The sequence below is a fragment of the Telmatherina bonti genome, assembly GCF_933228915.1.
Source record: "Telmatherina bonti genome assembly, chromosome: 16".
In the NCBI taxonomy this organism is placed as follows: Eukaryota; Metazoa; Chordata; class Actinopteri; order Atheriniformes; family Telmatherinidae; genus Telmatherina; species Telmatherina bonti.
This window is the reverse complement of record NC_136614.1, coordinates 9,796,258-9,820,840: the sequence shown is the minus strand read 5'-3', so window position 1 is coordinate 9,820,840 and position 24,583 is coordinate 9,796,258. Positions and strand designations below refer to the sequence as shown.

Sequence of the window (24,583 nt, the reverse complement as noted above, 5' to 3'; positions counted from 1 at the left end):
AGCATAATGCAGTTTTAGAAAGGGAAATAAAGGAGAATTATGTTATGTTATTATATAATTAACATAATTATGTTAATTATGATATAAAAAGCTTTGGAAAACCCTCCACAGCAAGTGGAACAAGGCTACATGGTTACCTGGCATAATTCTGGTAAATCTCGTCCCGCTGGTGGGATTTTACGATTGGATTGCAGCTTATTTGCAAAATTCTATTTAATTGAAGCACAAAGAAATTGCAATTGTAGTTTAACATTTTAGAAGTATTAGTTTTATTTAGCAGAAACCTGGACTAGAAGTGCAGCTGAAAAGTCTAAGACTTTTATTTTTTTTATTTACACAAACCTTGTTGAGGTTTCAAGTCGAACTGTAGATTCAGTATTATTTCTTCAGAGGAACCGTCTTGTTGGACTCATGACAATCTGGGTCAGAGTGGTGACATTATGACACCAGGAGTCAACTTAACATACACAGACGCTTCAGGTCAAATGGATTATCTATTTCTTTAGGCAGTAGCAAATATTTAACTTGAACTATAACCACTGCTCCACCTCCTTCCTCATATTAAAATGACGTTAATCCAGTCAGACCACCATACACATAGTTTGTCTTACCATCATGGGGGTGTTGGATTTTCTCCTCCAGTCTTTTAGTCCCGTCTCTCTGTTGATGTTCTCAGTGTTTCTGCTGCTTATCTATCTCTACCCCCCATTCATGTTCAGCTTCCAGCAACACAAAGCAGAGCCACCGGGACCAAGACCACTTCCCCTACTGGGCAACCTGCTGCAGCTGGATGCAAAGAGACCTGATAAAACATTCCTGCAGGTGAAGCAGATCTAGTAAAAGTCAACTATGTTGAGTTCAGCTGTTTAATTATTGAGGCTGAAAATACAATTCCAGCTTTCCTTTTTGTTTTGGTGTCAGATGTTTTTGAAAAATTAAAAGACCATTACATAGCATGCATTGCTGTTTTTTTGCATTGACATGGTTGAATAATGTTGTTTTAAATGTTCCTCTTATTGTTTATTGGTGCTAAATTTAGGTTCTCCATTTTAGTTATCCAAGAAGTATGGATCTGTGTTCACGGTCCACGTGGGATCTAAGAAAGTGGTGGTCCTGGCAGGATACAAGACAGTGAAGGAGGCGCTCGTCAATTATAAAGACGAGTTTGGAGAGCGGGACCCACCAAGAGTCATAAAGGATGCAAACCTGCACCATGGTAGGAGAATTTCTCCATTCTGAACATATAAATGTGCACAAATGCAGAATTTCCCTCACTGGGAAAGGTATTGTAGGAGGCAAATATTATCAGATGAGTACAAAGTTCTGTTTTAAGAAATTAATCACTAAAAGTAAGCATCAGCCTTTATTAGACAAATTTCTGTAAATCCAGAGCTCTTGGTTTCATGTCATGCCTGCTGTCTTCCACCAACCATCAACACCAGGAGGGGGTCTGAGTTAGTAATGGGCAATACCATTACTAAGCCACAACGCCTACAGGATGCCCCACCCCTAGCAACCATGTAACTGTGTGTTTTTATCCAAGATGACCCTCCCCTGTAGTACTCTGTAGTAAAGTGTGAGTATGTGGTGAGTATGTGGAGTTTTGAAACTATAATATATTTTTGATGAAAGTGTTTCTATTTCTGGAACAAATAAAGTTTGTCTCTGATCACAAAAAAAAAAGTAATGGGCAAATGTACCGAATGGTTTTCCAGGGTTTACAGTACCATTAGTTTATGGTACTTCTTCATAGATACAAATATTGATTGATTCCTTTTACACCTTAAAGGAAAATCAAAATGGCAAAGTGTGCATTAATATATTGATTGCAAGGGGAAAACTGGATTAAACATAAAACCCAGAATATTGCTACTTGAAAGAAGTGCATTTAGACAATGATAAATTATATTGATGAATAAATAAAAATAAAAAATAAATCTTTTTTAAATTCTAAAATAATTGCACTTCATAGTGATAGAAGATTATTAAAATTTATTAAATTGAAAATAAAAAATATACTATTTATTGTGACAAATATTTTAAAACATAATGTTTAATAACTTGCATTAACAAGTAAAATACCACAAAATAACTCATCATTACTAACGGCAGCATCATCATGACAGAAACTTCCCACGTTATTTTTTTCATCTACAACCAGGGTACGCACACTCACCCACTCAATGAGATGCCAGCTTACCGTAGTACATATAATAAAGACACAAACACTTAAATGATCTAAAACAGTAAAAACGTGAAGTGGTCAACAGCAGTTTACCTAATGTGATTTATGCAACAACAGAAAATGGAAAAAGTCGACTCAACTTAGACAGATAAGAGATTCCTTGACTTTAAGAGGTGTTCCTAAACCTCAACATGCAGCAACAGACCGGTGGAGGTTGCACACTAAACACCACCACATATTTCCGGCAGTAAAATAATCCATGACATCACCATGGAAACAGAAACATATCCATAAACGCACCCTTCACATGGAGTTACCTAAAACCTCAAGCATCAGTATTTAACCAACAAGCACAAAAAGCTGCAATCACATCATTTTCAACCAGTTTAAAGGCTTCCTGGTAACCTGGACTGATATAATGTTCCTCATTGACACACTTTTGCAGTTGTTTCTGAGCTATACAAGCACAAATGTGGACCTGTGTACCAGGTTGAGAATGCACTGTCCCAGGGTCTCAGCAACTGGCTGGAATCTCTCATTCCGAAACCACCCCATATCACCCACAGAGAAATCCTGTGGAGCAGAACAATCCTTCATATGTTGCAGACCTTGCAGGAAGACAAAAATCTGTCTGAAAAGACTAACTGTCTCACATTATTCATGCATACAACTGCACAATCCATGAAGCCATGGGATACTCACCATTTTCTCTTTTATCCCGGACGAGCCCCCATTTTTGTTTTTACCTGCTGCAGGTCAAGGGTTACCCAGGCCAGTTGCTGTCAGCTACACAATTTCTGAAAAACTGTGGAGCAATAAAAAGCAGATTTTTATTGGTCTTTCTGTGGCTAATTTATAACCACATTTCCCATAGTTAACACTATTATGACATATCTTTCTATTATGACATATCTTTTGAGAACATAAGAAATATTTTACATAACAATTTAATTTTTAACTTCCAGTCTAGCCAAAGTATCAACACATCTACCTTTCAGTTTAACACAGAAGGCTATGATAACTAATATTTTATTTATGATATCCCATGTAAAATACATCATATGACCTAATCTATATCCAAGGTTGGACAAACTACTAGTTTTATGCTTTGGCTAACAGCAGATTTAAAATAACGGCAACAAACTTCTGTTTGAGCAGCCTGATTATTTGTAAAAACGGAATGTGAATGAATAAATCTGAAGTCAAAAACAACATGATCACAGTAAGAGATCGGTTAGGCTATCACATATAAGAAGACAAATAGGTTATTTATATCACTATGACCTCCTACCGTATTTATTATGAGGTTAAGTAAACTATTCAGGAGTTCGCATCTCCGCTTCTGTTGCACCAGTAAATGACTTTGCAACGTGGCTGACAGTCTTTTTTTTTAAATTGCTCCCAGCTTACTCATACCTGTACCTAAATTCTTTTAGAAGTCTGCTGCAGATTTGGACTGTGCTTCAGTTCATGTTGTTCTACCTGCCCTGCTGGATGTTTTCCTGCCTAAACTCCCCTTGATGTTGCTCTGTCAGCTTCTGCAGAAACTCCTTCTAGCTGTTTGTGTTTCAGTGCACCTCTTTATAATTTGTAAATTTATTCCCACAAGGTCCAGTATTGATGTAAAGTCCAGTATCCCAGCCATCTCTACAGAATATTTCCACATCTTCAAATCCTAAACGTCAGGAAACTAAAAACAGAAAAGTGCAAATCCTGCACGGTGAAAATGTGCGGTGTGGCTGAGATATGTAGAAATGATAATTTTCCTCTGTTCTATCCATACTAAATATTGAAACTAAACATGTAGTTTTAGGAAAAAGCAAGAACAGCAAGACTTCATGACCTTATTTTTAAAAAAGTTCTTAAATAGGTCAATTTCAAAACAGTAAAGATGACATTTTGGCCATTTTTGTATGATATAAACTTTGATGAAATTAGAAGATCCTGAAACAAGTAACCCTAAAATAATTACTGTAGCCGTACAGTCAGTAGAGAGAAGAAGGGACCCACTTTATGTCAAATTATACCAAAGAGTGATTTATGACCCCTGTCATCCAATGAGAAGCTGCCACGTCACAAATGGGCGTGGCTTAATGAACCGGAAGTCCCTCCCCTTTGTGATCCAATCAGCGTGTGCCACGTCACGAGTGGGCGTATCTTAATGAACCGGAAGTCCCGCCCCCTCAGTGATCCAATCAGCGTGTGCCACGTCATAAGTGGGCGTATCTTAATGAACCGGAAGTCCCTCCCCCTCTGTGACCCAATCAGCGTGTGCCACGTCATAAGTGGGCGTAACTTGGGTGAGGGGTGGTCCCTGGACCACGTGATGTCCGGAAGTGACGTCCCTCCTCCCAGGCGTGGCTCTAAAAGTGACGTCATCCGTGGGCAGTCCCTGGACCACGTGATGTCCGGAAGTGACGTCATCCGGTGGCGGTCCCTGGACCACGTGATGTCTGGAAATGACGTATGTCCGTACGTCATACCTGGGCGGCATGTCCGGACATGTCTTCTGGACGTACGGCATGCCTGGACGGTGTGCCTGGACATGCCCGGACATGTCTTCTGGACGTACGTCATGCCTGGGCGGTGTGCCTGGACATGTTAGGGGCATGTCCGAACGAGTCTAGAGGTATAAAGAGGGGTCCCGGGGGGGAAAAAAAAAAAAAAAAGAAAATTAAAAAAACGTCTAAGAGAAAGAGTAATAAAATAAGGTAAAGAAAGTTTTGGGAAAAAAAAAAATCCCTTACCTTCTCCATATGCGTGTCACTCTGATGCAATCAGTATTTCTTCGGCGATGAGACGTGGTTTTTTCGCCTTTGAGTCTTTTGGGTCTACTGGAAAAGAGCAAACTTATCATGGGAAATGCAAAAAGTAGTATAAACAGAGTTTGCTGGGTGGGAAGAGTGAAAAAAGTTTTTTTGCTGGCTGCAAAAATCCTCTATGAGTCTGTTTGTATTTACACCCCCACTCTTCTACTGGCCCGTGTGACAAGCACCCCCTCTTGTCTGCAGCAGGCTTTTTACGACCCTCTGTTTGTGTGTTTTCAGTGACTTTTGCGTTGATAAACTGTTGGAAAAAAGAAGAAGAATTAAACTATTATGATAAATGCAAAAAGAGAAGTAAAAAAATAGAAGTGTTAGCAAAAATAAAAAGTGCTAATAAATGGATGGGAAAAGAAAAAACGTTTTTTTGCTCCAGCAGTCTGCAAAATCCTTTTTCCCCTCGGTGGTGGGACATGTGTTCTCTTGTTGGTCTGAAAGAAGAGCAAAAAAAGTTAACTTATTATGATATTTGTAGAGTTTTAACTGATAAAACGAGTACCTTTTTTCTACACACGTCTATCTGCTGCTCATCGCGTTTTGAGTCTGTTTTTTACTGAAGGAAGAGAAAAAAAGTTCCTTTAACTGTCCCTGTTTAAATCCTCTAACACCTGGGTTAACTTGCAGAGAAGTGGCAGCAAGTTGTTAGCTGAGATAATACAAACAGAACATTCTTTCTGTCTCAAAGTAAGCTTTTATTGCTTAATGACACCCCCCCCCCCCCCCCCCCCCCCCCCCCCCCCCGTAGCCGGGAAAAAAGTTTTAAAAATCAGACACCTGGTCCATGTTTAAGAGAAAGGGTTTTTTTAACCTATGGATGCTCATATATTTAACAGAAACGTGTGGTAAACATACATAACTTACAGAGAAGTGTCAGCAAGCTGTTAGCTGAGATAATACAAACAAAACATTCTCTGTGTCAAAAATGAGTTTTTATTGCTTAATGACCCTGTAACGGTCAAAGAAACCTGTCAACAACGGTTGCTTCTTATCTGAAAGTTAAGTTAACCACACGTACTTTGGTTCAGTTGACAATGTTGGGTCAGTTTTGTCCTGCAGGTTTTGCTCTGGCCTTATTCTCAAGTACTTTTTGCCTTTGTCCGAAAGCCAACTTCAGTACATCAACTTTCCCGCCGATCTGAACGAGCTGAAAATAGTTCGCATTCCTCTAGTTGGGACAGGTGTCATCGCAGGTACTTCTCACATGGTTTCATAAAGTTATCAATGTTATACAAAGTTTGTGAGGTGTTTAGTTTACCTGATTCATATTTTCTACTCGCAAGTCTTCTCAGCACAATGTGTGTACCTTTTAAATGTAACCTGTGGTCCTGTTCACAGAACAATGCTGACGGCCGACACGCTGCATAACAGTAGCATAGAATGACCTTGTTAGCAGACTGATGTCGTAACATTTTAACAGAGAAGTTTTTATATTAGCTAATATTAGTCACTGTGAGGCGCTTCATTCTGTTCACACAGAATTAAGGAATTAAAAAAAGAACTGTTTATGTTGTTCCAGAGAATTTGCTTCGTCAGTTGGACTTTTTAGACAATTAACGTCATTATCAGGCTGGGGAAGAGTCTTTCTTGTATTTTAAAAACAGATAAGAAGAAAATTAAAGAAATATCTCAATTATCTTCTCCACTTATACCATCTCCATTTTGATTGTTGCTATTGGAACAAGCAAATCTTTCTGTCTCACACTGACTGAACAGCTATCAGTGATGAAACTATTAGCCTTTGGTTTACAGGTTATAACACCTGGGTTGTGGTTTGATTTCATCAGGTGTTAAGTGTGGAGCCCTCCAGGAACATTGCAATACAAACACTTTTGTACGTAATGGTATCCGCTCTCCTGTCCCTGGCTGTTGGTAAGACTTGGTTTTATCACAAAACCTGTAAATAGACACGTTATTAAGGCAGCTATCAATCATATTTAGTTTGCTGTTTGCTTCATGTTGTAGGACTAGTTTTAGTGGCTGTCTTGTAGGTAACTATGATCAAATCAAAGATACTTTAATTAAAACCGTGTCAGTCTTATGATCCGTTCTTCTGCTGAAACATTTTAAACCTGGAATCTTTGCAAACTACTTCAGGTGAGAGGAGTTTTCCATGCTTTAGTAAAACAGCTTTGCTATATATGATAGTTGGATAGAAAGTAACCTGCAGGCTTTTCTTTGTGTCGAGGATGAAAAGTACCCAAGCGGTGGTGGTGCAACTTGTTTGGCTTCAAAATATTAGATAATATTTAGGTACATGCAAAAGACTGTGGACTCATCGTTACCCACCATTAATTATTACTATTACTGGTCAAGCAGGGACAGATATGCTCCATCATAGTTCAGTTTTTTCTTTAAATTACTTGAAGTTTCTCTTGTTGTTTTATCATCATCTCCTATCAGTACTTTTACTAATTTGTCAAAAAACTGCCAAGTTTTATGTAGCCGCGCCGCGCTGTGATAACTCTGGCCTCTGAGATGAGGGATGTTCCAGCACCAGGAGATGGAGAAACTCCCGGGATGACAACGGTAAATATAGTCTCTTCCTCTCTGTATCCAGTTTGCTAATATTATTTGTGAAGTGTAGAAGTGTGATGAAAATACGACAGTCACTGTGTATCTCGGAAAAAAGAAGCCGGTGGACGGTTATGTTCAAGGATCCAACGTTCTGGACCTGCATCTTGCTTGCTCCTTAATACTGAAGTAAAAAAATATATATATATCCTTTTACTCCACATTGTGAAAGTTTAGAAAAAGCAGACGATTTTATTTGGTAACTATTTTTACTCAAATAATTAAAAAGAGTTAATATTTTATCCCTGTAAATTTCTGGGGTTTTTCAAAGGCTACCGAGCTGCACCTGAATTCTTACTGGGAACGACACTTTCTCAGCAGTTGCACGAGCTTTGATAAACTCTATATGCACGTACTTTCTATTCCAGCTACCTTCCAGTCGGAGCGCTGTTCCTGATTGCAGCCACGTGCTGGAGGTCAGCGACTGGGATTCCGTCAGAAAACTGGGACACTTTGCAGGAGCTGTGTTGCTCAGGTAGGTTTTACCACCAGGACCAGAATCCCACTCCTCCTGCAGCAGGACATACTATGCACACGCACTCTGGTTAAAGTTACAAGACAAGAACTCAGACATGCTCACACATTGGCTCCAATTACAATCATTTGTCAATCTAACAAGCTTTTTTTTCTCTGCGCTGTGGAAGCCGGACTATCAGAAGAAAACCTTTCATCATGTAGCAAAACAGAAATCATTTTCATGAGAGAAACATGATTCATTATGATTCATATCTATATCTGCTTTTTTTTTTTTTTGTTTTTATTCCTGGACTTCCGGATTGCTTACGACAGCTAGGGCCTGAAAAAAGTGCATTGTAGCACAAATATATCTCTATCCGCTGTGCCAAGAAGCTTGGAATGGAAAATAGTGAAGAAAAGCTGAAAGAAAGCAAGAAATTACTTCAGAAGAAAATTATCATTCCAACTCAATAAAAGTTGTTTTCACAAAGAAAATTATATTTTCACAGTGTTAAAATTTTTTGATTAACGTAAATTAGATAAACTACAAATTAGATGTATTAATTACATCTAGTAAAGTGATATAACATAAACCCCTTTTTAGCTGCACGGACAAAAGAATCCTTCATTCAATCAAGTTATGAAATGGAAATGAAGCCATATCTGTTATGCATTTTGGAGAAGATGCACTGGACTTAGACACACATTTTCCCATTTACCACAAAAAAAAGAACCTCATATCTAAATATTACAAATGTCGAGATCACAAAAAACTATTTACAAAACCAGCCAATGTGTAAACATAAGATATGAAAACATGATAAAAAGAAGTGGTACTGAGTTGCATGGCGGTGGTGATGGGTGTTCCAACGCGGTGTGGTGAGAGTCAGAACCCTGGCTGGTGGTGTGGAGCCGGATCTCCTCCTGGGAAAGGCCCAAGTCACTTTCAGACATGCTTATTGGACAAAGAGAACAACATAGTTTGAATGATCCGAGACAAACTGTTAAAAAAGAAGCGTGTTTCATTTCTCAGTGACAAACAAACAGGTAAGTACAAGTTTCCTCATTCTGGATTTTACAATATTGATATCAGATCTACATTTACAAACCTTAATCCGATTATAAATCTTATACTTGAAACCTAAAAATGCCGCATATAGAATTAGTTTAGCATTTCCTCTTAGTATATTTTTGTAGCTCAGAGAAAATCCAAAACGGCTTCATGTATTTTTCATCCAGGTGAGCGCTCTACTCTGCCCAACCCGACAGTTACTATCATCACAAGTAAACTGCAATAAGCAGAACCTCGCTATGCTAACTGAAACCAGACAAAAGGAAATATTATAACTGGTGTGTCATCTTATTGTGTAAACAATTGAAAAAATATAAAAATAAGTACACATACTTATTGGGCAGTAGACTTTGCTAAAAAAACATTTAAAGGGGTGTCATCAGTTAAAAAGTACGTTATGTTGATGAGAAGGACGTGAGACAGTATTCTTGTTGGATCAATGCAGCTGTTATTTGTAGCATGACTGAGATAAAGCGCTGCATTTTGTAGAGAAAAACTGATGTGTTTATTGTTATTTACCACTTGATCCAGATGACGACACAGCGGTTTAAAGCGTGGCTGATTTTGTTTCGCTCCATTTTCTTAAAATGGACATAATGCAACATCTTTATTTAGTCACATAATTAAATCACATAACATACAACACATTTATTTGATACAAACATTACATTGTTGCGTAGTGACTGAAAGGTACTTTTTCCCTAAAAAGGATATTATTCATCAGTTTGGGCAACAATTTCGGCTTTGTTTCTAAATCAGTCTTAGTTGCATTATATCAACATGTATGTGCCTGAATTGCTCAACATCTTTCTGGGTTTTTGCAACACAAATTGCTGCTTTACAACATTTGCACTGCTGCTCAGAAATGGGAAATTAGAAGTTGAAATTGCAATATAAAAAGATGGATAAAACATTTCTCATAAACAAATTGTAATCATCAGCATTTATCTATTTAGCTTCACTGGTAACACCTCAAAGATTCAAGACAGTTTTGATGCTTCGCTCCACTGAGGGGCAACATCCACCAACGGGCAGGAAGAAGCAACCGCTTCTCTAAAATGAATGAATAACTTCTTAAACGATATTACTGATCATCTTACTGTATTTGGAATATTAATTTTCAGCCAGGAAAAGTGAGCCAATTTACAAACTGGTGAGAATAGGAACTCCCAAAAAAATGTAAGTTTTAAAAGTGGATCTTGCAAACTGTACTCGGGAAGACGGGGATGTTGAGGTTGGGAATTTGGTCTTTGATGCATTTTCGTTCACATTCACCGAGCTATATAAGAAGCATTGCCCTGTTAGAAAAAACTGTCAGACTGAGGAAACATATAAGAGGGGAACCTTGGATGACCAAGAATCTACAAAAGGCCGGCAAAAAGAAAAAAAATGTTACACAAGAAATATTTACAAATGCAAACCAATGAAAGTGAAAATATATAAGCAGTATTACAATGTTCTGACTTCTGTTATGAGAAGTAAAATGAAGGAGCACTAGAATGCATTATTTAAGAAACTTGGACTTTTATCAGTGATTTTATTCAGAAGAAGAGCAGCAACAAAGAATTTCCTATTTTTTAAACAAGTCTGGTGACACAGTGCACAATAGTGCTAAAGAGTTCAACTATTATTCTGTAGGTGTTAATCACGATATGGCCAAAACAATTCCAACATGTGATACTAATTTGAATAAGTTTATATACGATCAGGGATAATAAAACTTCAATCTTCCTTTGAGGGAATAATGAGAAAGATATAATAGTTCTAAATAGTTATAATAGTTCAGCACAGGCTGAAGCTAATGTAAGCCTGTCCTATTGAATAAATTAAGTTACCTTTCAACATGTATAAATATTACAAAAATAGAAAAACAAGAAAAGAGACAAGATAAAAATAAACAACCTGAAAACACGTTATCAATAAACAGTCAAATGGAAGAGTGATGAAGCCGACTCATAAGTTGTATAATTCACAAATAACTCTCGTAGCCCTCAAAAATCACCAGGAGAACCTTCTTTCTTTCTGAAAACCAAAAATGTACCACTGGTTCTTAAACTTAGTCAGCATCAGTCCAAAATGAAATCCCAACAACAGATATACAGCTCTTTTTCATTTATTTTTTGGCCTTTGTTACCGTGAATTTGCAAGTGTCTCAATTCATATTTAGTCTCAGAATTGTATACTTGCTGGGAGTGACTTTGTCTTAGCTTTACACGAAATTTTTATTCTTTTGAAATACACCAAATAATTGAATTTTAAAACATGTAATTTCATAAACAGTGGATGACTATGTGCATCTGCCTTGTTAATCCCTATAACTCATTTTTGTAAAAAGAATTATTGCATTTAAAGTTGTTTTATATGTCCAGACTTCCACACAGTAAGATATATCAGGAAGACTGAGTGAACAATAAATATTATATAAAGCTTTACAGTTTCATTTATTTCTTGATTTGTACAAGATTGCTATCATCTTAGAAATCTTTCCTTTGATATAATAAACATGTAGTTTACCTATTCATTTAAAATCAGTAACTACCCTCAAAAATTGATTCTAATTTACACTTTCAATGTTACGTATTTTAAATTTAATCTCCTTATTCATTTAATTTCCATTTCCAAAAACCATGAATTTGTAAATTATTTCCAGAACTGTACATGTTTGTATCATCTGCAAATATAATGAAGTTCAACAGACTTGTAACATTACAAATATCATTATTATCAAGTAAGAAAAGATTTGGACCGATTACAGAACCCTGAAGTTCGCCACAAGTCTACACATTGTCTGCTTTCCAAGTTTCTCCTCAACCAAAAAAAAAATCATTAGGTCAATACGATGATCAATGGTATCAAACGACTTCTGCATATCAATAAAAATATCAGCAGCATGCTTATCATTTACATTTGCTTTTGTTATTTTCTTCTTCTATCTCCATAACCACATAAGTGCTTGTTCTGTTTCTCCTGAACCCGTGCTGCAAAGAGCCAGTTGTTTAACAAATAAACTTTCCAGTATTTTTGGTCTGGTCTATAGTTCTGGCCTATAATTGTCATGACAATATTTGTCTCCATTTTTAAATATCGGTATTACCATTGTCATTTTCATATTATTTGGAAAGATACCTTTTTGAAAGGACAGGTTGAAATTATGAGTAAGAGGTTTTACAGTAACATTAATAACTTCTTGATTATAAGCATATCAATTAAGTTAATGTCTGTTGAGGTATTATTTTTAAATTTTGAGACTATTATATCTTTCTCATTATTCCCTCAAAGGAAGATTGAAGTTTCATTATCCCTGATCGTATAAGTAAACTTATTCAAATTAGTATCACATGTTGGAATTGTTTTGGCCATATCGTGATTAACACCTACAGAATAATAGTTGAACTCTTTAGCACTATTGTGCACTGTGTCACCAGACTTGTTTAAAAAATAGGAAATTCTTTGTTGCTGCTCTTCTTCTGAATAAAATCACTGATAAAAGTCCAAGTTTCTTAAATAATGCATTCTAGTGCTCCTTCATTTTACTTCTCATAACAGAAGTCAGAACATTGTAATACTGCTTATATATTTTCACTTTCATTGGTTTGCATTTGTAAATATTTCTTGTGTAACATTTTTTTTCTTTTTGCCGGCCTTTTTGTGGTAAATGGGAAAATGTGTGTCTAAGTCCAGTGCATCTTCTCCAAAATGCATAACAGATATGGCTTCATTTCCATTTCATAACTTGATTGAATGAAGGATTCTTTTGTCCGTGCAGCTAAAAAGGGGTTTATGTTATATCACTTTACTAGATGTAATTAATACATCTAATTTGTAGTTTATCTAATTTACGTTAATCAAAAAATTTTAACACTGTGAAAATATAATTTTCTTTGTGAAAACAACTTTTATTGAGTTGGAATGATAATTTTCTTCTGAAGTAATTTCTTGCTTTCTTTCAGCTTTTCTTCACTATTTTCCATTCCAAGCTTCTTGGCACGGCGGATGGAGATATATTTGTGCTACAATGCACTTTTTTCAGGCCCTAGCTGTCGTAAGCAATCCGGAAGTCCAGGAATAAAAACAAAAAAAAAAAAAAAGCAGATATAGATATGAATCATAATGAATCATGTTTCTCTCATGAAAATGATTTCTGTTTTGCTACATGATGAAAGGTTTTCTTCTGATAGTCCGGCTTCCACAGCGCAAAGAAAAAAAAGCTTGTTAGATTGACAAATGATTGTAATTGGAGCCAATGTGTGAGCATGTCTGAGTTCTTGTCTTGTAACTTTAACCAGGGTGCGTGTGCATAGTATGTCCTGCTGCAGGAGGAGTGGGATTCTGGTCCTGGTGGTAAAACCTACCTGAGCAACACAGCTCCTGCAAAGTGTCCCAGTTTTCTGACGGAATCCCAGTCGCTGACCTCCAGCACGTGGCTGCAATCAGGAACAGCGCTCCGACTGGAAGGTAGCTGGAATAGAAAGTACGTGCATATAGAGTTTATCAAAGCTCGTGCAACTGCTGAGAAAGTGTCGTTCCCAGTAAGAATTCAGGTGCAGCTCGGTAGCCTTTGAAAAACCCCAGAAATTTACAGGGATAAAATATTAACTCTTTTTTAAATTATTTGAGTAAAAATAGTTACCAAATAAAATCGTCTGCTTTTTCTAAACTTTCACAATGTGGAGTAAAAGGATATATATATATTTTTTTACTTCAGTATTAAGGAGCAAGCAAGATGCAGGTCCAGAACGTTGGATCCTTGAACATAACCGTCCACCGGCTTCTTTTTTCCGAGATACACAGTGACTGTCGTATTTTCATCACACTTCTACACTTCACAAATAATATTAGCAAACTGGATACAGAGAGGAAGAGACTATATTTACCGTTGTCATCCCGGGAGTTTCTCCATCTCCTGGTGCTGGAACATCCCTCATCTCAGAGGCCAGAGTTATCACAGCGCGGCGCGGCTACATAAAACTTGGCAGTTTTTTGACAAATTAGTAAAAGTACTGATAGGAGATGATGATAAAACAACAAGAGAAACTTCAAGTAATTTAAAGAAAAAACTGAACTATGATGGAGCATATCTGTCCCTGCTTGACCAGTAATAGTAATAATTAATGGTGGGTAACAATGAGTCCACAATCTTTTGCATGTACCTAAATATTATCTAATATTTTGAAGCCAAACAAGTTGCACCACCACCGCTTGGGTACTTTTCATCCTCGACACAAAGAAAAGCCTGCAGGTTACTTTCTATCCAACTATCATATATAGCAAAGCTGTTTTACTAAAGCATGGAAAACTCCTCTCACCTGAAGTAGTTTGCAAAGATTCCAGGTTTAAAATGTTTCAGCAGAAGAACGGATCATAAGACTGACACGGTTTTAATTAAAGTATCTTTGATTTGATCATAGTTACCTACAAGACAGCCACTAAAACTAGTCCTACAACATGAAGCAAACAGCAAACTAAATATGATTGATAGCTGCCTTAATAACGTGTCTATTTACAGGTTTTGTGATAAAACCAAGTCTTACCAACAGCCAGGGACAGGAGAGCGGATACCATTACGTACAAAAGTGTTTGTATTGCAATGTTCCTGGAGGGCTCCACACTTAACATCTGATGAAATCAAACCACAACCCAGGTGTTATAACCTGTAAACCAAAGGCTAATAGTTTCATCACTGATAGCTGTTCAGTCAGTGTGAGACAGAAAGATTTGCTTGTTCCAATAGCAACAATCAAAAATGGAGATGGTATAAGTGGAGAAGATAATTGAGAAATTTCTTTAATTTTCTTCTTATCTGTTTTTAAAATACAAGAAAGACTCTTCCCCAGCCTGATAAAGACGTTAATTGTCCTAAAAAGTCCAACTGACGAAGCAAATTCTCTGGAACAACATAAACAGTTCTTTTTTTTAATTCCTTAATTCTGTGTGAACAGAATGAAGCGCCTCACAGTGACTAATATTAGCTAATATAAAAACTTCTCTGTTAAAATGTTACGACATCAGTCTGCTAACAAGGTCATTCTATGCTACTGTTATGCAGCGTGTCGGCCGTCAGCATTGTTCTGTGAACAGGACCACAGGTTACATTTAAAAGGTACACACATTGTGCTGAGAAGACTTGCGAGTAGAAAATATGGAATCAGGTAAACTAAACACCTCACAAACTTTGTATAACATTGATAACTTTATGAAACCATGTGAGAAGTACCTGCGATGACACCTGTCCCAACTAGAGGAATGCGAACTATTTTCAGCTCGTTCAGATCGGCGGGAAAGTTGATGTACTGAAGTTGGCTTTCGGACAAAGGCAAAAAGTACTTGAGAATAAGGCCAGAGCAAAACCTGCAGGACAAAACTGACCCAACATTGTCAACTGAACCAAAGTACGTGTGGTTAACTTAACTTTCAGATAAGAAGCAACCGTTGTTGACAGGTTTCTTGACCGTTACGGGGTCATTAAGCAATAAAAACTCATTTTTGACACAGAGAATGTTTTGTTTGTATTATCTCAGCTAACAGCTTGCTGACACTTCTCTGTAAGTTATGTATGTTTACCACACGTTTCTGTTAAATATATGAGCATCCATAGGTTAAAAAACCCTTTCTCTTAAACATGGACCAGGTGTCTGATTTTTAAAACTTTTTCCCGGCTACGGGGGGGGGGGGGGGGGGGGGGGGGGGGGGGGTCATTAAGCAATAACAGCTTACTTTGAGACAGAAAGAATGTTCTGTTTGTATTATCTCAGCTAACAACTTGCTGCCACTTCTCTGCAAGTTAACCCAGGTGTTAGAGGATTTAAACAGGGACAGTTAAAGGAACTTTTTTTCTCTTCCTTCAGTAAAAAACAGACTCAAAACGCATGAGCAGCAGATAGACGTGTGTAGAAAAAAGGTACTCGTTTTATCAGTTAAAACTCTACAAATATAATAAGTTAGCTTTTTTTGCTCTTCTTTCAGACCAACAAGAGAACACATGTCCCACCACCGAGGGGAAAAAGGATTTTGCAGACTGCTGGAGCAAAAAAACGTTTTTTCTTTTCCCATCCATTTATTAGCACTTTTTATTTTTGCTAACACTTCTATTTTTTTACTTCTCTTTTTGCATTTATCATAATAGTTTAATTCTTCTTCTTTTTTCCAACAGTTTATCAACGCGAAAGTCACTGAAAACACACAAACAGAGGGTCGTAAAAAGCCTGCTGCAGACAAGAGGGGGTGCTTGTCACACGGGCCAGTAGAAGAGTGGGGGTGTAAATACAAACAGACTCAGAGAGGATTTTTGCAGCCAGCAAAAAAACTTTTTTCACTCTTCCCACCCAGTAAACTCTGTTTATACTACTTTTTGCATTTCCCATGATAAGTTTGCTCTTTTCCAGTAGACCCAAAAGACTCAAAGGCGAAAAACCACGTCTCATCGCCGAAGAAATACTGATTGCATCAGAGTGACACGCATATGGAGAAGGTAAGGGATTTTTTTTTTTCCCAAAACTTTCTTTACCTTATTTTATTACTCTTTCTCTTAGACGTTTTTTTTAATTTTCTTTTTTTTTTTTTCCCCCCCGGGACCCCTCTTTATACCTCTAGACTCGTTCGGACATGCCCCTAACATGTCCAGGCACACCGCCCAGGCATGACGTACGTCCAGAAGACATGCCCCTAACATGTCCAGGCACACCGCCCAGGCATGACGTACGTCCAGAAGACATGTCCGGGCATGTCCAGGCACACCGTCCAGGCATGCCGTACGTCCAGAAGACATGTCCGGACATGCCGCCCAGGTATGACGTACGGACATACGTCATTTCCGGACATCACGTGGTCCAGGGACCGCCACCGGATGACGTCACTTTAGAGCCACGCCTGGGAGGAGGGACGTCACTTCCGGACATCACGTGGTCCAGGGACCGCCCCTCACCCAAGTTACGCCCACTTATGACGTGGCACACGCTGATTGGGTCACAGAGGGGGAGGGACTTCCGGTTCATTAAGATACGCCCACTTATGACGTGGCACACGCTGATTGGATCACTGAGGGGGCGGGACTTCCGGTTCATTAAGATACGCCCACTCGTGACGTGGCACACGCTGATTGGATCACAAAGGGGAGGGACTTCCGGTTCATTAAGCCACGCCCATTTGTGACGTGGCAGCTTCTCATTGGATGACAGGGGTCATAAATCACTCTTTGGTATAATTTGACATAAAGTGGGTCCCTTCTTCTCTCTGTCAGTGTTTGGTTGCAGATCAATATTCCAGAGACACCATACCTGTCCCATTGCATTTTCTCTTAAAAAATGTTCTTTCTGCATCAATATTACCAAAGCTGACAAGAAAGCAGCACTTAAACAGTGTAGTCTTGCTAATTCCTTACATAACCTAAATTTCGGTACTATTTTAGGAATATAATGTAAATATCAGCTCATGAAATGACTGTGACATAGCAGGGATGCATAGTTTGGGTCCCCTAACTTGCATGTTTGAGATGTTTCCCAGCTTCAACAAAACTGGATCATTTCTGCTGAATAAATACTGACGAAGCTCTTTGGACACAAAAGCTTTGTACTTTACTGATGAATGCAGGGTCTCAATGACGAGGTAAAATGTTCCACTTTTAATTTTCTTAAAGAAATTTTTTGGGTCATTAATTTGTGCTATCCTTTTCCAAATTTGTGCCCCCACCTTGCCACTCCACAACCTTTTTATTTTAGAGACGCCACTGACAGAGTGGCACCTCGATATCTTACAAATAGAATGTTTTTGCTTGAAGATATCGACATATCAAATTCAGAGTATTGATATGTTCATCCTTAGTCTGAGTCAGATCTGAACATGTGTTTTACGACACTGTTTAAACCAGGGGTAGCTTTTGGAAATGGGGACTCGTGGAAGGAAATGAGGCGTTTTGCTCTGATGAACCTGAAAGACTTTGGGATGGGAAAGAGATCATGTGAGGACAAAATCATTGAGGAAATTCATCACATCATTGAGGAGTTTAAGAAATTCAAAGGTATCATCACTCACCTTGAAATACTGAAAATACTTTTTACTTTTACTGCAGAAATGGAAATTTACCCCTCAGGGCCATCAAAGTGATTTTCCTCATTGCAGGTGAAGCCTTTGATATGAGCAAAGTGATGAATTATGCTCTGTGTAACATAATCTGCTCCATGATCTACGGCAGCAGATTTCAGTATGATGCTGCAGACTTTGTCTACATTGTAAATCAAACAACAAGAGGCAACATCTTACTTGGCTCACCTGGTGTGCAGGTAGTGTTTGCACTACAAATATTCATCAGTATTTATCAAATTTTTGTCAACACACACACAAAAAACTCTTAATTAAAAGGATTGTTTTAAATGTTTTCATCTTGTTTGTGTTCATCAACAGTTGTACAACATTTTCCCATGGATTGGCAAACTGTTTTGCTCTGCCCAGAAGGAAATAAGCTCCATATATGCAGCTAACAAACGTCACCATCGAAAGCTACTGAACCGTTTGAAAGAGAACCTCAATCCACAGATGTGCAGCAGCATCGCAGAGGCCTTCATGCTCGAACAGCAGCAGCGGGAGGTGAGAAACTAGAGGGAAATGTGTCCTGGATATCAGGGCTACATTAAAAGGCTGAAGTTTTCTTGGGAAAAGATGCTTTAATTCTAAACTAACTAACTAAAGCATCCACCAACTCCTGAACAGTCTGTGGTGCAACTTGGCGTTGGTGGATGGAGCAAGACATGATGTCCCAGATGTACTCAATTGGATTCAGGTCTGGGGAACGGGCGGGCCAGTCCATAACGTCAATGCCTTTGTGTTGGCAGGAACTGCTGACACACTCCAGCCACATGAGGTCTAACATTGTCTTACATTAGGTGGAACCCAGGGCCAACCGCACCAGCATATGGTCCCACAAGGGTTCTGAGGATCTCATCTCGGTACCTAATGGCAGTCAGGCTACCTCTGGTGAGCACATAGAGGGCTGTGCGGCCCTCCAAAGAAATGCCACCCCACACCATTACTGACCCACTGCCAAACCAGTCATGCTGGAGGAAAACGTTCTCCATTACGTCTCTAATAAACTTTTTAAAGTAAGGGACAGTTCGAGCACCAGGACCAAAACACTACAAAGACAATGGCTTTATTGCAACTCAGAGCCTCACTGGGCAAAATGCAACTACTAAAAACACTATATTGGCGTATTAGGGCAGGTCGGACATTAAGGAAGAAGGAATGCGGGAGCAGAAGAGAGGCAAGCAAAGTGCCCTGATAGCTAGGTCAAGGGCTAATGTCGGAGACCACCATTCCGGTTTCTCACCAATGTCCACTCTCTGGACAACATGATGGACCTACTTTGACTGAGGCTCGGGTGTGTCACGTGAGATGAGAAACTGTGCAGGGCTTTGTCTGAAAAAAACATGGCTGAACAAGAGCATGATGGACCCAACCTTTCAGATCAATGATTAACTCTTCTTCCTTGCGGACCGTAAGCAGGTGTCAGGAAAAGCTCGCAGGGGAAGATTATGTGTCTACATTAGCAAAGGTTGTTTTACAAACTGCACAGAGGTTAAAAGCCATTGCTCGGAGGCGACAGAATATATGACTGTGAAGTGCTGTCCACACGATCTGCCCTGGAAGTTTACAGCGGTGTTTGTTATTGCTGTCTACATCGTGCCGGGTCCTAATGCTAACGAAGCACTTTGGGAGCTACACAACATCCGCTCCCTTCAGAACAAGCATCCGGAGGCGTTTTATGTGGTTGCGGGAGATTTCAACCACATAAACCTAACAAATATTCTGACTAAGTTTTACCAGTATGTTACAATACCAACACAGGGGAATAATACACTGGACAGGGTGTACTTAAATGACACGATGCATATAGAGTCATCCCCTATCCCCACCTTGGCTTCTTTGACCATATTTCCATTATGGTTCATTCCTACCATCCTCTGCTCAAACACCACAAACCAACACAAAAGACCATCACCGTGTGGCCCAGTGATGCTGTCTCTGTACTACAGGACTGTTTTCAGCACACAAACTGGCAGAACTTCACGGAAGCAGTTGTACATGGGGAAGAGATAGACCTAGAGGAATATACATCTGTTGTCCACAGCAACATTCAAAAGTGTACGGAGGATCTCACCAGTTCCAGGACAGTAACCACCTATTGAAACCAAAAACCCTGGCTGAAAATGGAGCTCCTGTCCCTGCTTAAAGCCAAGGATGCTGGATTTAAGTCAGGTGACAGACTAGCTCTCAGGGAGGCAAGAAGAGAGCTGACTGCAGGAGTAAAGAGGGCCAAGACCGCATACGGTTTCAGGACACTTTACATCTAATGATTCACGAAGCATGTGGAGGGGCACAAAGTGCATTACATACGATGACATCTAGGATGCACAATGCCCCAGCGACCCCTTTCTGCCTGATGCTCTCAACAATTTCTTTGCCCGCTTCGAAACCCGGTATCATACTCACCCCTCCACTTGGTGAAGTTCCGATCAGCGTAACCACAGCAGAGGTGAGGAGGACCCTCCAGAGGATAAATCCACACAAAGCTGCAGGTCCAGATAACATCCTGGGATGGATGCTGAGGGGCTATGCACATGAGTTTACAGAGGTGCTGATGGACATCTTTGAAATCTCTCTCCAACAGGTGGCAGTCCCCACCTGCCTGAAGATCGCCACCATAATTCCCATTCCCTTAGGTCTCCTTAGTGACGTCCCCGAGTGACGTGCATCTTAGTTGCTTGTGAAGTTTGCAGATGATACAGCTGTGGTAGGACGCATCATCAACAGTGACGAGTCCGACTATCTGGAGGGTTGGTGCAGAGAAAACAACCTCGGCATCATATGAAAAAGACCAAGGAGATGATTGTGGACTTCAGAAAGAGAAGACATTCTCCCCTGTATATTGGAGGGACAGCAGAGGAAGTGGTCCCTTACTTCAAGTACCTTTGTGTCCATATCATGGACAACTTTACCTAAAGCAGCAACACTTCCTGCCTCATCAGGAAGGCACAACAGCGGCTTTACTTGACGTTCCAGGCTGCCGTAAAATGTCAGGCTGGACTGGGGAGCTCAGTCCTGGCATCTTTCTATTGCTGTGTCATGAAGAGTCTCCAGTGTTCCTGCATCTCTGTGGGGCATAGCGGCTGCTCAGTGGCAGAGAAGAAGGTTCTGCATGGTGGTGAAAGTGACACAGAGGATTGTGAAACACAACCTACCCCCAGTCCAAGACATTTGCACATCTAGATGCAGGAAAAGGGCCTCCTGCATCATGGAGGATGATGTTCATCCATCACACACAGATTTTTCCCTTCCCCTCAGGCAGGTGGCTGAGGAGCATCAAGAGCAGAACCACCAGACTGAGGAACAGCTTTTTTTTTTATTTTTCCCCTTCATTTTTAGGTACCATCTTGGAAGTTCCTTTCGTTCATCTTCCGGGGGAGTTCTTCAGCGTAACCGCACTTCAAACATTGGGGCATGTTGGCTCTAGAAGATAGCTTTTCCCACTTGCGTTTCTGTTTGTACATGCAGCATGTTTCTTTATATGAAGCACATTTCTACCTGTTGGCCACCGTGGGAAGAGAAATTAGCAAGCAGCGGTTACACCCTAACAAACTTTATGTACATGCTGTAAATAAATAATCCAGCTTGAGTCTTCCTCACCAGCTCACCACTTTGTCCACTCCACATCCTCTATTCCACAAGTCAAATAAAATCAAACCACACTATTTGTATGGCACTTACAGTGTGTCGTAAAGTCGAAATGACCTAAGTCAAGAACCGCATAACCCGAGGACCGCCTGAAGTGGGCATCAATAGTCACTTAATGGGTCAATGTAGACCACAACGCATTACAGGTAAGAGCTCAAGTAGTGCAAGTGCCATGAATGTCAAAGCAGGTTTAAAATTTTTTATAGATTATTAATGTTATATCCTTATTTGTTTTAAAAAAAAATGTAACATAACAAAGAGTGAAATACAATAAAAGAGTATATATATATATATATATATATATATATATATATATATATATATATATATATATATATATATATATATATATATATATATATATTCTGACTGTTGTCTCTGCTTATGCACCAAAGAACAGTTCAGACTACCCATCCTTTCTGGAGTCCTTTTTTTTCAGATGCTCATGCATGACTGTCGTGCTGCCGTGGTACGCAAACTCTGCATGGCAGACGACACATTTCATCTATTTGACACTTTGTTTAGCGTGAAATATCCCCAAACTTTGGAAATAGATTGCGCCACCGTCAGTTTCTTCTTTGTTGTTTAAACAAAGATGCTGAACAAAATGACAATACTGCCCCAGCACTTCCTGTAGTGCTTTGCCTCATCTGCTTGGTGTTTAGAGTTCTTATACTGTCTGAAAAGCCTTGCTTGGTAAATGGCGTTAGGTTGCCTGACGCAGCGTTTTATTAGCACAGCCGTTACTGACGTTTATAATGCAACACGTCAACAATGAAATTTCACATGAATGACTTTTTATTGTTGACGTTGACTAATCATTGCGGCCTCATTCATGAGTCAGTAAAATGATCCTGGAGTTTTGAACAATTCATTCATGAAAAGTGGTGTTTGATTTGACCTTCCGCTGGTTCTCATATTGCTTTTTTTTTGCATTTTACACTGAAATCTGGTCTGATTTTCACATACAGAAGTCTGGGATCCCCAACAATCACTTCCACAGTACAAACCTTCTGGTAACAATAATGAACCTGTTCAGTGCTGGGATGGAAACAACCGCTATTACACTCAGATGGGGGATTCTGTTTATGGTCAAGTATCCAAAAATACAAGGTAGGGAGCAGAATATATTTTATGAATTTTTTTTTTTCTGAAAGAATTACCTTCATCTTTGCCATTCATTCCTCTTAATCCTGCAGATCAGGTCCAGGAGGAGCTGAACCGAGTGATTGGAGGTCGTCAGGTGCAGGTGGAGGACCGACAGAAGCTGCCTTTCACAAACGCTGTAATCCATGAGACACAGAGACTGGCCAACATCGTCCCCTTGTCTCTTTTCCACAGAACTAGCCAAGACGTGACCTTCCAGGGTCATTTCATTAAGAAGGTCGGACGTGTTTAAAACCCCAGACTGTTTCTGGAATGATCAATATGTTTCTATGATGTGAGATTTGCTATTTAAACATTGTCTCCAGGGCACCACAGTGATTCCTCTCCTGGCATCTGTCCTGTATGATGAGAGCGAGTGGGAGAAGCCCAACAGCTTCCATCCAGCCCACTTCCTGGATAAAGATGGAAGGTTCCTCAAACGGGATGCCTTTATGCCTTTCTCTGCAGGTTTGTGACATTCATCTTCACATTAGCAGGATATTTTACAGGTTCCAGGCAGTAGCTGTGGATCTGTTTCTGCAGGTCTCAGGATGTGTCCTGGAGAGAATCTGGCCAGGATGGAACTCTTCTTGTTCTTTGCCACTCTTCTGCAACGCTTTCGGTTTTCCCCTCCACCTGGAGTTTCAGAGGAAGAACTGGATCTGACTCCACAGGGAGGTTTCGCTGTCCACCCTCTCCCCCACAAACTGTGTGCTGTCTCACTAATGTGAAGAATTTGTTGTTTGAAGAAAAAGTTTAGATTTTTCTTTATAAATATTATGGAGATTAAATCTTTTTTATCTCTGAATCAGTTTTCTGAAGTTGTTTTTAATCAGGAAAAAAAGACGACCCGGCTGGCGGTTAGCTGTTCCTGTGAGAGGTGGGATGTTAACTGCCTCCCGTAAATCCTTCAGGCCGGATTTAGTTGAGTGTAGCTACAGTTCTGCACACCTTGTTTCTGCCTTGGTGCGAGATCAAGCCATCCTGAGAAATCTATCCCCACGTAGTTGGATGGTGCCAAAAGCCACAATATCAAAATTAATTCTTTTTTTTTTTACAGTGCTTTACATTAAAACAGGCAAGTAACAATTTTAAAAGCATGTTTCTGGTGATAATCTCTCCCACATTCAGTTATATTCATACACACCACGCATTAACTCCCCACCTCCGTCTCTCTCTAACTAAATATTGTCTGATCTGAGGCTGCTGTCAGGAAACAATATCTTAAGGATCAGTTCATGTCAGGAGTAAGACCACTTAAGACCACAGATGGTACTACCACTGCAAACTAGCTGGATCAGGACAGGTACAGGTAGAGGTTCCACAGCTCAGCCATATGGCTGCACCACAGGACCCCGCCATCTCGACAAGGGTGATCCCCGTGGCAACAACCTTGCAGACTGAGCAATCATCGCCACCAGCATGAAGGATCACCATGAGAACAGCAACAGGTTTAAAATATGAATAAAGATGTTCATAAAAGCATTGAATGTAAGATATCCTCAGACACATCTGTGAAAAAAAAGAAACCAAACCTGGAGAGCAAGGAACGAGTTCTCGCTTCTCCCGTAGTATGTAACAAGCTTAAACTCTTCTTCCTTTTTTTAA

General features: G+C 39.5%; 1 protein-coding gene across 1 annotated transcript; it reads left to right on the top strand.

Annotated features, from left to right (window-relative positions):
* Window positions 1–615: 615 nt before the first annotated feature.
* On the top strand, window positions 616–23,706 carry LOC306767625 (cytochrome P450 2K1-like; the record flags this gene model as incomplete). The annotated part of the gene is made up of 11 exons (XM_079255699.1): window positions 616–822; window positions 1,054–1,216; window positions 17,970–18,119; window positions 18,221–18,381; window positions 18,503–18,685; window positions 20,766–20,817; window positions 21,521–21,570; window positions 22,801–22,942; window positions 23,029–23,213; window positions 23,302–23,443; window positions 23,519–23,706. The coding sequence occupies 11 exons, from the start codon at window positions 616–618 to the stop codon at window positions 23,704–23,706; spliced, it is 1,623 nt and encodes a 540-aa protein (XP_079111825.1).
* Between the last annotated feature and the right edge of the window lie 877 nt (window positions 23,707–24,583).